Here is a 15,679-nt window from a genome sequence, read left to right as displayed (position 1 = left end):
TCATTAGATATGTGTGTTTCATTTAAAATTGAATAAAAATCTTCTTTAGAAGGTAATTTTGTTTCTTTGAATTTTTTTAATGAATCCATGTAATCATATGGATAAACACCTTTTGTTTTTAATAATTCTATATTTTTATCAAATTCAGTTGAAGTGTATTCAAATTCTGGAATATTTTTTACTAGGTTATCCAATGATTGAGACATAAATTGGAATGAATCAATAAAGACCAAGTCGGAAATCATAAATGATATATATCTTTCCATATTGTTAGGAATAACATTAATTTCTTTTTTGAATTTTCCTATTTGCTGCATAATAAAATGACCGTCATAACCTCTTAAATTATGAAAAATAACAGGAATTTTGTGTGTTAGTCTAAAATTAATATTACATTCTGAGTGAGCACTTCCTCTGAATTTTCCTGTTATATGACAATGGTCTCGAACAGGATTTTCATTTTCCTTATATTCTTTTTCACAGATATGACAAAACTTTTGTTTTTTAAATTCACTTTCATCTTTTTTAGACATTCTTAGTTCTTTGTTAAAGTTAACACTAAATATTTCTTTACAATATTCCTCTTCCTCAAGCATTTTTTCAATAAACTTATAAACTGCATTAGGGCCTCTATAAATCTGGGTTGGTTTAGTATATTTATCGTCATAACAACAAACAACTTTATAGCCGTAACCACAATCTATATGATTTTGATATGGTTCAGTAAATGAAGATTCAGTTGATGGTAAAGCAGTTAAAACTTTTTTAGTTATTGATTCAAAATCAGCATAAATTACAAAAGGTACTGCTAAACCTTTATGATAATTTTTAAATTGTACTTTACTTCCCTCTTTTGGCATTTTAACACCCTGAAAACCATTGATAGCTAAACAATTTTCAACATGTTCTTTTAATATTCTTTCTTGGGTAAAGTGTTGCAGGCAAGATCTACAAAAATGTTTCTTGTTTGTATTTTTTGTTTTGTTATTCATTAATCTATTAAAGTCTTTTATCCAAACATAATGTGATATTTCGTTATTATTAATTAATAACATATCACAGTGTTCTTCGTATTGATATTTTGATATGTACAATGGATAAATTCCCGTAGGTTCTTCATAACCAAATATATTAAATGATATTTCATTTAAAACTTCTATTTTAGGTATTTGATTTAATGTAACAGGAAATTTTATTCCTTTATAATTAAGATCGTTTATATGTTTTTTATATTTTGAATATTTTTGATTTTTGAGGATCTTTTTCAACAGGAAATTTATAAGCCAAATGACACCATCTAAAACATTCGTTATCATCATTCTTTATATTTATTAATCCTTTCATTGGATGTTGTAATGGTTTTGGTAACTCTAAATAACTTGAAGCAGCCAGTGGACTATACTTATATCTATTTATATAATGAGCATCAACTGACTCTATTCTCCAGCCACTTCCTTCAGAAATCCAATTACCAATTCTATTTATTATTTCATCAAAACTTGACGTAAAGTGTTTTTTATTTCATTTGTATTAATGATTTCTAAAGCCTTTGATTGAAAATAAGCTGATTTATATATTGTATCTGTTGCACTCATTTTTTACAAAAGTTCATTTTAAAACAACGTTTATTTTTATACCTTTTAAAGCTTTAAGTTCAGATTTAAGTATTTCATAAGAATCGTTTATAGTTAAATATAATTGATTCTTTGGATCTTGTCTATATGTAATTTTAATTTCAAATTTCTTATAATATTGTTTTGTAGATCTCTCAATTTCCATCTATATATTATATTTTAAAAAAAAAATCACTAAGGAAAAAAAGGATTAAAAAATAATAAAATAAATAAAGTTTAAGATGAATTAAAATATTTAAATTTATATCTTTTTCCGCTGGTTTTTGATATTCCGCTTTTAACTTGGTTTTTTCCTTTGCAGCACATTGTTATAAACCCTGAATTAATATTAAGGTCTTTGGATGCTGCATAAGTGCTTTTATATGTTTTTTCTTCATTAGTATCATAATTTGTTGCAATAACTTTTTTAGGATTGTTTCGAATATTATTTGGTCTGGGACATTCACATAATCTTTCGGCATTTTCTTCTTCAGTTAATAGACAACCACAGTTCCATTCAAATAAATTATTTTTTAAAAGATAAGGATCTATAACATTTTGTAATTTATCAATGACATGATTTTTATATTCATCGCTAACTATTTGATCAAGTTTTGATTTAATAACATTTCTTCTTTTAAGAACTTTTTTATATGAATTTTTGTCTGGATTCATTATTTCTCCTAAAGTGCTAAATAATTTTGGCATAATCATTCTATCTACCTTTCTATTAACCATCTATATATAATATACTTATAGAAAAAAATCTTTAAAAACGCACCTAAAGAAATTATATTGATTTGAGAAATTTGTTTATATTATCTATATCTTTTGAATAAGATTTTAAAGTCATTTTTTTCTAAATTGTTATCAACTGTTAAAATTGTAATACCTTCTTGAGACATTCTGTTTAACCATTCTTCGTGTAATTTGTGTAGTTTTTCTAAATAATCTAAACCAACTCTGTTTTTTTCCGTTCTGTTTCTTTTTTGAAGTCTTTTAAAACATATTTCTGGGTCGGTTTTAACATAAACAAATCCATCAATTGGATTTTTTCCGGATGGTTTTATAATATTATCAGTTAAGAAAAGATTGTATACTGCCCACTCGGGGTCATTTATAACACCGTTGTCGTGATGTTGTTTTGTAAAAACGTTACTGTTAGTTAAATCACAACGTTCAAGGACAGAAACACCATCAAACTGTTTAGCAGAAGATAACATTTTTATATGACTGTTTAAAGTTGTTAGCTGAAAAGGAAATAAATATTTGGAAGGTTCTTGAGCAGCAAGTTCAAAAAGGTTGTATGAATTTCCGCTTGGGTTCATAACATTTTGCCATTCGTGAATTGGTTCTGGAATTATAATAAAATTAGGATTATATTCTTTAATAATATCTAAAAACGTACTTTTTCCTGATGCAATATTACCTTCAACTGATATAAATTTTCTCATTTATATAAAATACTTATAGAAAAAATCTTTAATGATCTATTATAATCTTTAATACAACTCTTCTTCTTTTTACTTTTATATCCGTTAAGTTTAAATTCCTTCATATGCATTTCAAGAGGTGTTGAATATTTTTTTTCTTTCTGCATTTCCAATAGTATTGTAAAAATATCCTGAATAACTTTTTTCTCTTCTTCTTTATTTACTTTTCCGATCCGTGCTTTTGTTATAAGTTGTTTTATTTTGTGATGATGTGCTTTTAAAATAAATTTCTTGTCGTCAAGTTTTAGTCTATTAGTAAATATGGTAATTATTGTTGGAACAGCGCCAGCAACTGCTACAAATATAGGAATAGCTGGAACAAGTGCTATTGCAGCTGAGCAACCAAAGATACCTGCTGTAATATATCACCGAGTACTAACTCTCCCACAAAATTTATAACTTTTTCTGTAAGCAGCAGCTAGTTTAGTTAAGTTAATAATTAATTGATCTATTGTTTCTATTCCATTATTATTAGAAATTAAATTTTTATTACTCATTTATATAATTAATATTAATATTTTTCAACTTAAATTTCTTCCAATTCACTAAACGGAACCCAACTATTAAATTTTTCATTGAAGCCTTTCCATTTTACTAAAGCTTGTTTTTTCTTACAGTCTCGTCAAATAACTTTTTCTATTCTAAAAACCTCTTGTGTAGTAGGTAAAAGTTCTTGTTCATAAAATGAACCTTGAATTATTTCATCATTTAAATCTTTAATAGTGTATGTTCTGGGATTTGTATTATTAATTCCATAAATTATTTCCTCTGTCCAGTTTGGTGTATATCCTTTTTCAAAATGTCTTTTAAGTTTACTTAAGCGAACTCGATCACCAATTTTAAATTTTGCTTTACTCTTTGGTATCTTTAAACGACCATATAAATTAAATTAAACAGTACCTTTATTTAAGTTTTTACTAGCTTCGGTTGGTTGTTTTTATACTAGAATGTTTTGTTTTGTTATATTTATCAACCATATCCTGCAAATTATCTAAATAAGTATAAGTATTATTTGCTGTATAATATTTCCACATTATTCTTTTTAAACTTCTATTAAATCTTTCAATAACTACAGCCTTTTCTTCGTTAAATGTATGGTACATGTTAATTTTATTTTTATTCAAAAATGATTCAAACTTTTTATTATAAAATTCTTTGGAATCCTTGCAGTCTTCGGGGACTTTCGTCCCTGAATTCTATCTTCAGAAATTATTTTTTCAAATGCTTCAGTAACAGATTCTCCAGTTTTATTCTTTAATGGAATAACCCAAGCATATTTACTAAATATATCAATAACGGTTAACAAGTACTTTACTCCTTTATTATATTTTGAAAAAGCTTGCATGTCAACTAAATCAGCTGACCAAGTATCATCAATGTAATTAACTATCACTCTTCGTTTCCTAAATTTTCTTTTAATTGGTTTGTGTAATTCTTCTGCTAATTCATCGCTCATGCGGTAGCTTGGTACAGTTATTTCGTGGGTGTACTCTACCCCCTTTTCCCGTTTTTTGACTTTCGTTTTTGTCTTGGTGTTAAGCCCATAGGGAACTGTTGTTCCTGTCCCAGCCCAAGTTTGTATTTCGTTTTAATTATAGGTTTCACAACTAAATGTTTTGCAATCTTTTCCCCAAATGTTTTTGATTTAGTGTTATTTAAGTCGGAAAGCATTTGCTTATCGCATTTTTGTTTACTTACGTCTGAACTATAACAGATATCATGATCCCTACATACTGCATCTAGTTCATTTATGGGTTGTCCATTATCTAAAGCGTTTCCAGGCCCACAATAGCGAAAACCCGGAAGTGTTAACCCCTTTTAGGTAATAAAGGTAACATTGCTTTGTGAATATCAATTGCACCTCCAGAACGTTTAACAAATTGTGTTTTTATATTACCACAGGATGCACACTGAGCTGTTAACATAAGTCTACCATTTTTTGTTGTAACATATTGAGGATTTATACTATCAGTAAATTTCCTTTCTTTTACACAATATATTTGTTTTTGATTCATTTATATTATATGTATTTAAAATTATTAAAAAAGCATTTTTACTAAAAAATGGGTTCCGGTAGGACTCGAACCTACACCCTCCTAAAATTGTGATTAACACAGAATAATGATAATACTTAAATGCTCTAATACCTTAACGCGGTTATGTTGTATAACATTAAAGAACTATGTTCGTAAATGTTGTATAAACAACTGAAACCATTCGACGATGCATGGTTGAACAATATTCAAAAGCGTATGTTCAATCATGCATATGCCTATGGCATACTCAAACGGTTGAGTGATTTTCATAACATAAAAGTATTATGATATTCAATCATGCATATGCCTATGGCATACTCAAACGGTTGAGTGATTTCAGTTGTTTGTACTTAAATCTTGTAATATTTGTTTAATAGTTGTTAAAAAAGTGCAAAAGCCGTGTTGCGTACATTTATTTTAACCCCGACGCCAGGTAGAATTTACTACGTGCACACCCGACGCCGGGGTGAACCATTAGTCTTTCCTAAGAGACCTCATCTGTAGGCTCACCATACAGCTGGTTTTTCCTAAATCATCAAACCTGCCCGGTTTTGCAGCCAGAATCACCTTCAACCCCATTGTTCGTTGCCTCCCGAAACCTTCGAAACTAGAGACAAGAACGAAGTAAGGCATTCAGTGCTATCACGACATTGACGGAAGAATTCTTTATGTGCACAACCAGTCAATGTCATAACAGCAGGCTGTAACCGTTAACAGACAAGACGACCCAGTACACAAACCATACTGTAAGCTACCTTTAAACAAACAAGGAAACGTCGGATTAACTTCCGGAACAAAGCGTAACCACAACTCGACTCAATGATATAAAAGTTGAAACCGTTCTTATATAGCGTATATTCTTTATTATAATAATGTTATGGTTTTGAAATTGTCATAATTTTATTTTTCATGTGTTATAATTTATTCAATTACTTTTTGTTTTTAAATAATAACAACTCCTAAAGTAATTTTATTCTTCCGATATTAATTAAAATAATTTGTATGAATTTCAGTTATCAAAGGGAGATATTACTTGTTTTTTAATTTCAATTATTAAAGGGAGATAGATTTGTAAATAACCTGACCTTGTTATATTTGTTATATTTAGCATTTGGTTTTCACGGTCTGTGTTATTTTTAGTTTGAAATTTTCTTGTTTCATTGATAATTATTAATGTATTTGTTGGTACTGTGTACATTTTGTGTCATTTCTAATGTCTTTAACAGTTGTTTTATCTATGTAGAAGGATTACAAAACAAGGAAGTAGAAGGGTGATTTAAACAGAAAATAAATGTGGTCTAAATTCAACCACACTATATTTTACTTCCTGTATGTTATATTAGGCCAAACCTATTCTACATTTTATCTCTCGGTGTAGTGTTTAAAGTTTTTAAGTGGAAACTATTTTTGAATAAAAATATATGTTTTCTTCATTTTAAATTATCTTTAGTTAAATCAGAGGTTTTCATTAACTAAAGACGATTTAAAAGATTTTGAGGGTACAGGTGTATCGAGTGCAACCAAAGGTTCCAGCTTCGCGAGTTAGTATTATAAGTTTGGGGTAAGGTTAAGGTGCACTTACAAAATAGGGATAAGAGGTTAAGTGAGGTTAAACTGACCATGTTTTCGTGGTAGGATTTTGACAAATATTTGGTGGAAGTGTTTAATCATGTTTTACTATAGGTTTTCATATAGTACTATGAAAACTTGTTTATTTTTGTTTGTTTTTAATTGCTTGACTTTGTTTTTTTTAAGAAGTGGTCAAAGGTTAAATAAGGTCAAATAACGCCAAAACAAACAATTACTATACTACTGGTTTCAACTGCATCATACAACGCCACCATAAATTGTTGTGGTTTGTGACATGGTGCGGGGGATATAGCCTGGCGTAAGCAATATTGTTCTTCGTAGGTTCTCCAAGCAAATCCCTCTGACGCAGAGCGCACTTCTGAATATTATACATGTAGTCTAATATCTCATACACTTTGTCCGCGTGATTAGACAAATATAGGGAGGAGTAAATTGTAAATGCGTTGGTCCACTTTTCAAAACAGGCCATTTGATCTTTGCACACTTTTGGAGACGACATAATATGAGAATCGGCGTCTAATTCGAACACAGAACCTCTACAAAATTCTGACAATTCTACCGCCCCATTTTTACCGCTAAATTAACATATTCGCCCCTGCAAACTTGCTGCTTGCGCAAGGTGAAACATAAGCGGCTAAATCATTGTCTGCTAGACGCATAATAGGCTCCGAATTAAAATAACTTCTGGCGTCATGCTGTGCCAGGTCGTCCTACTCGGCGACCAGTTGTGTGTCCCTTTCCTGCTTCGGAAGGGACAGATTTCTCTCATCCTCGTCCAGCTGCACGTCTGCGCCCCTATTTCTACGTCCCTTGCGATTCCTTTCTCGTAACTGCCTGTCCTGACCCGCAACATTTCTTTGCTGACCTCTCCTGGCTGCAGGCTTAGACCTCCGGCGACAAATTATCAGGCAGAACTTCAAACTTAAATTATGTATATGAAAATTTGGCTCTGTAAAGTTGTTATGTGTTGAAAGCAACATGTCGATATCTGACCAAGAAAAGCGCACGAGATTTATGTACTTATATACTATAGAGACTTTAGCCCGTTCGTTAACAACAAAATGGGAACCAACGTAAGACAGTGACTGCAACGATAAAGCCCGAGAATAACCAAATACATAGCAACCGATAATGCTCGTCAATAGCAGAAAGATGATAATTTCTCAGAAAATAAACTGAATTATTTTTAAAAGAAAAATTATTTTTATTACAAGTATTCAGAAAAGGAAATTTATCAGCATTATTTAGAACAGAAAACGTATCAGAATTATTTAGAACAGAAAATTTAAAAGCATGCCATTTATTCTACTTCATTTAAGGGTTGAATTAGGCACCGTCACAAAAGTACACATTCCAGCCGTTGATGATGATGGGGATTTTATCAAATGTAGAATAGCAGCATTTGTTGAGGGAGGCGATATTGCAATCTATCCACCGCCAAATATACAGGTCTTTGAAGTAAGTTATTTTAATATCGGAACAATGCGAGTACAAAAAATACCAATTACAAATAATTGAAATATAAACACGGTTGAAACTTATCATTTAACTTTAGTTGGCTATGCTGTCCGAGCTTCGACAATGTTGCAAAGCTTTTTTAATATTACAACATGCAGTTTTACAGTAATCCGTTTCTTAATTGCTTCTACGTAATGATTTTCACAAGTCAGGAGTTCAAAAGTGACTCTGTCAACCGTTATTATATCGATATATTACAGAACTGTACAGTATCCATCAATACATCAAAGTCTAGCAATTACACAGATGACTCATGGATCGCCGTGCCAGTCAGTGTGAGGGATTACAGTAGGGAGAAGATTACTTATGGCACGGATGTTTTCATGCCGGCTAAATTTTCATTTAGTGCAACTACTGTGCAGGTAATACTCTACAAGAAAATTCATTGATACAAGCATCAAAGACACCGCCAAGTGTTGTGTCTGAAGTACATTTATTGCAATATGAGAAATCACCTAATCATTACTTAATTAGACTGACTGGTTACAAATGATCAACATTAGCACATAATACAATATATGTTATAAACTGTAAAAAGACAGGAAGAATAAACATGATAGAAAAGTATTACCATGCAATACAAATCCTCTACCTGCAATGACATTGACATTGCGAGAAGATGGTCCCTTTACATACAAAATGAAAGTAATTATTTCACCAACTAAGGTCTCATGGACCTTAGTCACCTACATTATAGATTTCAGAATGCAGATTCTACACAGCATTTTACTGTTTCCGTTGCGAAAACAACCAAACATTTTGTCCAACAAAAAGAAAAGAATGATACCAGCATAATCTCTATATTGCCCCTATTAACAAAGCAAATGTCATGAATCTTTCTTATATACTTTTGGAATATCATAGAATTCATTTTTTCGGACGACCGATAAACTTGAAGTCATCGTTGAACCGTAAGACTAGGAATATGTCAGTGTCTAGATTAAAATCTAATGTTACAAGAAATTTTGCAAGCATAATAACCCACTGCCAAAGTGTAGAAAATGTTTTAATGAAAATCGTTTTAAAAGGAGACAGGAATGGACAGATACAAAAACAAACTATCTATAAAAGTAAAGAAAAAAAAAGAAAGAAAGAAACAAGTAACAAGTTATAATACAATCAGAGCAACTGACTTGTCATATGAAATTAATGAAAATACAAATTCAACAAAGAAATCTATTTGAAAGTCACTGATGCTTTGATAAGTTATTGTCCCCTGGCTTTTGATATTTCGATCTAACCACTTTTTAAAGAAGTATTAACTTGTCACTGACAAATTCAGCCAAATGATGACCCTTTATTGCACACCTTAGTTGACTTGAATATCTGTAAACAATGAGTACATGTATATGACACATAAGCAAAAAAAAAAATAGAAGTGAAAGTCAAAGGTTAGAAACAAGATGATTTTATTAAGTATTTAGAAATATTCTAACCAGTTGAACAGGTGGTCACAAATGGGAAACTCTATGCTTCAAAATTAAGGTAATCATAACAATTATATAAATACACAACTGTTAAAGGAATCTGCAAAAAGTGTGCGAATTCTGAAATTTCATTACTGTACCTATCAACAAAGAAATTAAGACAAAACGTTAAAAATAAGTTAACAGTGGCACTTCCTACGTTCATTTCAATATATATATTCTTATTGATTCCTTTATTTAATTTGTTAATAATTATGTTTTTTCAAGGAATTTTATGCAGGCAAAGTGTGATTTTCCGTATTTTTGGGTTGCGGGTTTATCCCGCTACCAAAGTTAAAGTGTATTTCTGACAATCATAGCATCCTTATATTATTTCGAATCACATCCAAATGGTGTTCATGTGCTACACAAAATAGTTCCATTCATGAACAGTGCGGATGAATTATCAATGAACAAGCAGTTCTTATTCAACTTGTATCCACTCACACCGACCATTTAGATAATGTAAGATCTTTAATGATAAGGTATTCCAGCCCAAGTTAACATCACAAGTTGGGCCAGGCAAATTTCATCTTAGATATGAGGCACATTGAATTTGTATTTGTTTCTTATTCATGTATATTCATAGACTGGCATTTAAAAAGAAAATAAATCTACCAAAAACCGCAACCATCAGACATTTCAAGGCTTTGATTTAATATTCTCTTCGAAATTTACTGAAAGGTTATTGTAAAATACATGAGCGCTCCCTTGTCCGCAATTCACGCGTTGCAGTATGGTTTATCTGCGGTGTGTTCTATTTATAGAAAACGAGAAAACGCTATACCATACGTAAGTAGGTCATACTATGATCAGAAGAAAACTTGACTTATAGAGTAACCTCCCTTATCAATAAATCGGATCAACATTTTGACGAAATTGTAAATAAAGAAATATTTTCTGCTCCACAAATAAGGAGAGTAAAGACGGATAACATTGCTTTATTTCACATAATAAGATGCATTACATACATTTGATACCTCCACTTTGGGTGGGTGGGGGGATATAGATTTGCACTTGTCCGTCCGTCCTTCCGAGAATGTTATGTCGTGCCAAGCTCCAAAAGTATTTGACGTAGTCACAAAACTTTACAGGAATGTTGGGCAGCATGTGTAGTTGTGCACATGGGGTTTCGCGTCCGGATTCATTCAGTCGTGTAGGAGTTTTGGCCCCTGACCTTGTAAAAATTGGTCATTTTAGAAGGCATGGTAACTGAAAATACAAACTTCAAGTAGGGGCTATTTATATTAAATATATGTGTAGTTAACTGCATCAAAATACAAGGACTGAAAAAATTATTAAAATATCATTTCTTGAAAAAGAGTTATTTGAGCTGAAAAAATTTATCCTGGATGAAATATTTGGAAAAAATGTAACAACTCCGTAAAGACTTTATGATAGGCTTAGGTGACTATTGACCTAGAACCTCATGCAAACTATGCACTTTTTACCTCTAATCATGAAAAAAGCATGCATACTTGCCACATGGATTAGCAACCTGAATACAAAACTATGTAAAGATCAAATAATTGATTGCCTTGGGGAAAGTAGGACATTTTTTGTGGTGAAATTTGTCAACAAACAGACAATTTCTTTTAAAAAGTCAAAACCCACAGAATTTCACAAGGTGAAAAATGTTGAAAAGGCTACTGCTGGAAAGAGAACAATCTCAACTACCCATACATATGCGTCAAAGTATGGAAAAAATATCTAGAAATATGAGAAAATCGAATAAATCAATTTCAAGACTGTTAAATGCATAAATGTGTTATCATACATGGCATTCATCATAGATAGTTTACTTTTCCTTTGCACTGATATAACATGGGCAGGATTAGGATCAAGAAACGGTGTTCTCTCAACAATTTCACTATATAAACGGTTTGTTTCCCTTGTGTAAAAAAGAGGTTAACTCGCTAATTTTAGTGTTGTGTCGCGCCTAGCTCCAAAAGTATTTGACGTAGAGTCACAAAACTTTACAGGAATGTTGGTCATAATGTGTAGTTGTGCACCTGGAGTTTCGCGTCTAGATTCATTCAGGTATCTAAAAATCTGAAGTAGGATATATGTTTATATGTATATTATATGTGGTTATTTTTTGCATTTTTTTAAATAGCAACATATTGTTTTCCCTGTTGATCTGTTTCCTTTGTCATGCAGTGGGGGCATCTGTGAGATCTGTCACATTTATGAGTATTGTGATATCTATTTGTGAAACGTAGAAAGATGTTACATTTAATGCATAGGGTCACAGAATAACAAACTTGAAAGCAAGCTAGTTATTATAAGCTTACAAACTTCGTTTTCGTTTTAATACGCAGTACAGGGTACTGAAATATTTAATATGCTAGATATATCATATTTTACTTTATTTTTCAATTTTACAAATTAGTACCCTACCGATGGGACACCGGAGAGAATGTAGGAATCCGTCCGTCTATCCGTTAGTTTATCTTGATCTTTCAAATTTTCAAAAGTATTCAAGCTAGGTTCATAAAGTGTGGTTTGCAAATGTTATTCATGTACATGACTTATGTGTGTAGGTCATAGGTCAAGTAAAATGTGTTCCTCTCCATAACGTTTATATGTATGGATGGATTGTCTTAGTGCTACACACCAATATTCCCCATAATGAGACACTGTGTTAACAAACGGTCTATGCTTGTCGATTAAAAGTTAAAGTCACTGATTAAGGTTAAGAAAAAAATGTTTTTACTCCATAATGTTTACTTGCATTGAAGATTTTTTATTACGACAAAGAAATGGTTCCCGTGGTTAGACTATCAGAACTGCAAAAAGTCACTAAATGAGATATTTTATTGCATATATATATGTAAATACGCATGTGGATTTTATTACACAATGAATACACATGTATATTTCATCGCCCAAATCAACAAGAATGTGGAGTATATTACTGGAAAACGCATGTAGATTTTATCACTCAATAAATACACATCTTTTTCATACCAAAATGAAAACTATATTCTAACGCAACTACACAAAACTCTTGAACAAATCATGGTTTGACGGTCAGATGAGTACTATTTTTTTCACTGGGTAGAACTCCAAACAATGATTTAATTCAACACTAATCACTGTTTGGGTCATATAATTGTTTAAGTCTTAAACGACCGGCTTTTGTTTTCCTATATAAAGAAGGAGTCTGAAAATTGTGTTTGCACTGTTTGTACGTCTCAGTTATTACGTCAAGGATGTATATGATAAACCTTGAAAACGTGGTAAAATCGTGAGATAATTCCTTCACATCTGAAATTTGTTCAGCGGCATACATGTATCACTGTTTGAAATAAATTATTTCTTACGTAATTCATGTCTTAACTAATTTGCCATTGCACTTAGTCTTGATTTAAATGTTTCCGGTGAACACAGATAGATCTATAGCAGAAAAATGTACATTATGAATTTTAGTACAGAATGTTCATATTATACTTTCAGTTTGTTGTACAAGTGTTAGTTAATTTTATTACACCGGACTTTGTAGAACCAACGCATGAGAGTAATCATATATTTATCATGTATGCTGACACATCACTGAGAACAGAAATATATGCCAAAGCACCAGAAAATACGTGAGTATAGCTGAAAATACGTGTGAGGTATATAAGTAATCGATTATTTAGCTTGTCACTTTGATATTTTCTATAAGTCTAAATTAAGCAAAGACAGAATATGTCTACCGATGAAAGTTTGTGCATTATCAATTAAACATGTTTAAAAAATTTTTGTAGCACAATTGACAGTTTCACGGCGTTTGGAATACAGCATGAAACATTCAAATTGTCTTCAATACAACAGGATCCGAGACGACCTCAAGTTAAGTATGCAATATTGACATGGAAGCCGTCTGCTGGCGAAATCGGACGACATATAGCATGTGCTAATGCGCGTGACGATACCGGGTAAGCAGATATAAAACAATTATTTAAGACTGTTTTTCGAAAGGTATTAATTTATTATTATTATTAAATAAATATAACATTCAGTACGATTTAAATCTTCAAACTTTTCTAAAATATTAAAGAAAATTGAAAACGTGTAATAAAGTTTATCTAAGTAAATACAAACAGTGAATTTTGTATTAATGGATCGTGATAATTTTATTTTAACGGTACTTTTAAAATCCAAAAACAGGTAAGCAGGTTTATTTTCCGGTAAGTGGTGTTAATTTGTATATTGTAGTATTGTTAACCCTAAATACGATACGTTGTTCCATAATATTTGTAGTCTAGTGGAAACTAATAATAACAAAAATTGCATTGGAAGTATAATTTTACCGAAAAATACCTAGAATTGCCTATTTCCTTTCAGTAGCAAAATTTTCTATTGGGAATCTGTATGGACAAAAGGAACAGTAAGTCAAAAGTAATAAATATAGTTCTTTGAGGTAAAAAAGCTCCATGTGACATACTCAACACACGCCTGTACTACAAAGATTGTGATTTATATGTACAAGTATAACTATTCCCACAAGTGGTCACTGAGATACCAGCTTGCAATCAAAATTGAACCAAGTCTTGACACCGATGGATGAGCGTGAGCATAAGCTCTGCTATCTTTCGAAAAATGGGACTAAAAGTAAACAATAACAGTGTAGCATTTTTTGAAAGACAAGTAAACTGTTAAAGCAATATTTTTGAAATACTTTGAATATTTACAGGGTAGATTCGGCAGAGGAAAGATGCTTCATATTGGATGTTAAAGGTGCTTTTTACATTTGTTTTATTTCTAAAAAGAATTTTATTTTAATATTTAAAGCAGCATGTCTCCAGATTTGGCTAAAAAATCTTTCTTACAATTGAAGTTTTGGTCATATTATGAACATTAGAATGTCAACTTTTGTTTCTAAAATATTTCAAAAGTTCCAAATTCGAACCCCGGCCCACCGCGGCAATAAAGACATTTCCCGTCGTCGTAACCAATAGCGCTAAAGCTGAAGTAGTGAATAATGACTTCAAAATATAGATATTTATAATCGAGACAGTTTACCTGGAGTAAAAGCTTGACAAACTCTTTTCGATTTTCATCTTAAAAGGTAGTAATAACAGCAAATTCTCATGTGTTTCCGTAACATAAGGCTTGTCAGTAATTAAGTTTTAAAGCCTTCTTAAGAAATATAGCATTTATTTCAAGATATCTAAAAAAACATAGTTTTTTGTTGTCGAACGGTCTGGAAGCTTGCCACTTTAAAATCCTCATAGTGTTCAGAATTATGTATCACTGATATATAACCGGAAACAAAAGCGCAAATAGTTTTTAACCTGAAATTACATTATGTTTTACTTTCTGGAATTTGTGATGTGTTTAGTTCAGCTGAGTCCAAAAAGCTCCGGTGAGCTATTGCAAAACGTCAGTCGTACGTCAATCCGTCCACTCCTTTAAATCTCCTGCTAAACCTATCGGCCAAAATAAATCAAATTTTACAGGCTTGAATGGTCCTCTTTAAAATGCGTTGTAAATGGCCCACTTTCAAGCTTGCTCAAACGATTATGTTTAATCACTTTTAGGGATCGCCAAATTTAACAATAGAAAAGAAAAAAAAAGTTTAAATGTTTGTAGCATTGCTATATGGACATCTCTTAGGTTTCATAGATTTAGTTAGCCCCTTTTAGTCAGAGCTTACAATTAATATAAAACAAATGCCTTTAACGACATCTATCTGTAACCGCTAGATGTCGCTTTCAGCTTACAGTATGTCATGACATATCCAAGGTTAAATGATCAATGTCAGATGAGCGACTTAGAGCTATCATGGCTATCATGACCCTCTTGCTTAATTTCCAGGTGACGTCTTCAACAATACTACCAAAGTTTTTGCGGTAAGTGCAAACACATATATATAGCATTTTAAAGTTTTATGAATATTTTTCAACTCACCAGAACACAACGTGCTTAAAATGAGGTATTGTGAGCACTCACTGTTCGTCCTTCGGCCCTGGATC

The 15,679-nt window shown here is 31.4% G+C and overlaps 1 protein-coding gene across 1 annotated transcript in view; it reads left to right on the top strand.

Annotated features, from left to right (window-relative positions):
- Window positions 1-15,556, top strand: part of LOC123552583 (uncharacterized) — a gene marked incomplete at its 3' end in the record, with an annotated part of 36,794 nt that extends 21,238 nt beyond the window's left edge. The window contains exons 5-10 of the mRNA XM_053534013.1: window positions 8,052-8,190; window positions 8,451-8,612; window positions 13,176-13,309; window positions 13,469-13,639; window positions 14,398-14,441; window positions 15,522-15,556. Of these exons, the coding sequence (XP_053389988.1) occupies window positions 8,052-8,190; window positions 8,451-8,612; window positions 13,176-13,309; window positions 13,469-13,639; window positions 14,398-14,441; window positions 15,522-15,556 (685 nt within the window). The remainder of the gene's footprint in view (window positions 1-8,051; window positions 8,191-8,450; window positions 8,613-13,175; window positions 13,310-13,468; window positions 13,640-14,397; window positions 14,442-15,521) is intronic.
- Window positions 15,557-15,679: the final 123 nt, after the last annotated feature.

The sequence above is a fragment of the Mercenaria mercenaria genome, unplaced genomic scaffold (assembly GCF_021730395.1).
Source record: "Mercenaria mercenaria strain notata unplaced genomic scaffold, MADL_Memer_1 contig_3308, whole genome shotgun sequence".
Classification (NCBI taxonomy): domain Eukaryota; kingdom Metazoa; phylum Mollusca; class Bivalvia; order Venerida; family Veneridae; genus Mercenaria; species Mercenaria mercenaria.
This window is presented reverse-complemented; position numbering and strand designations above follow the sequence as displayed.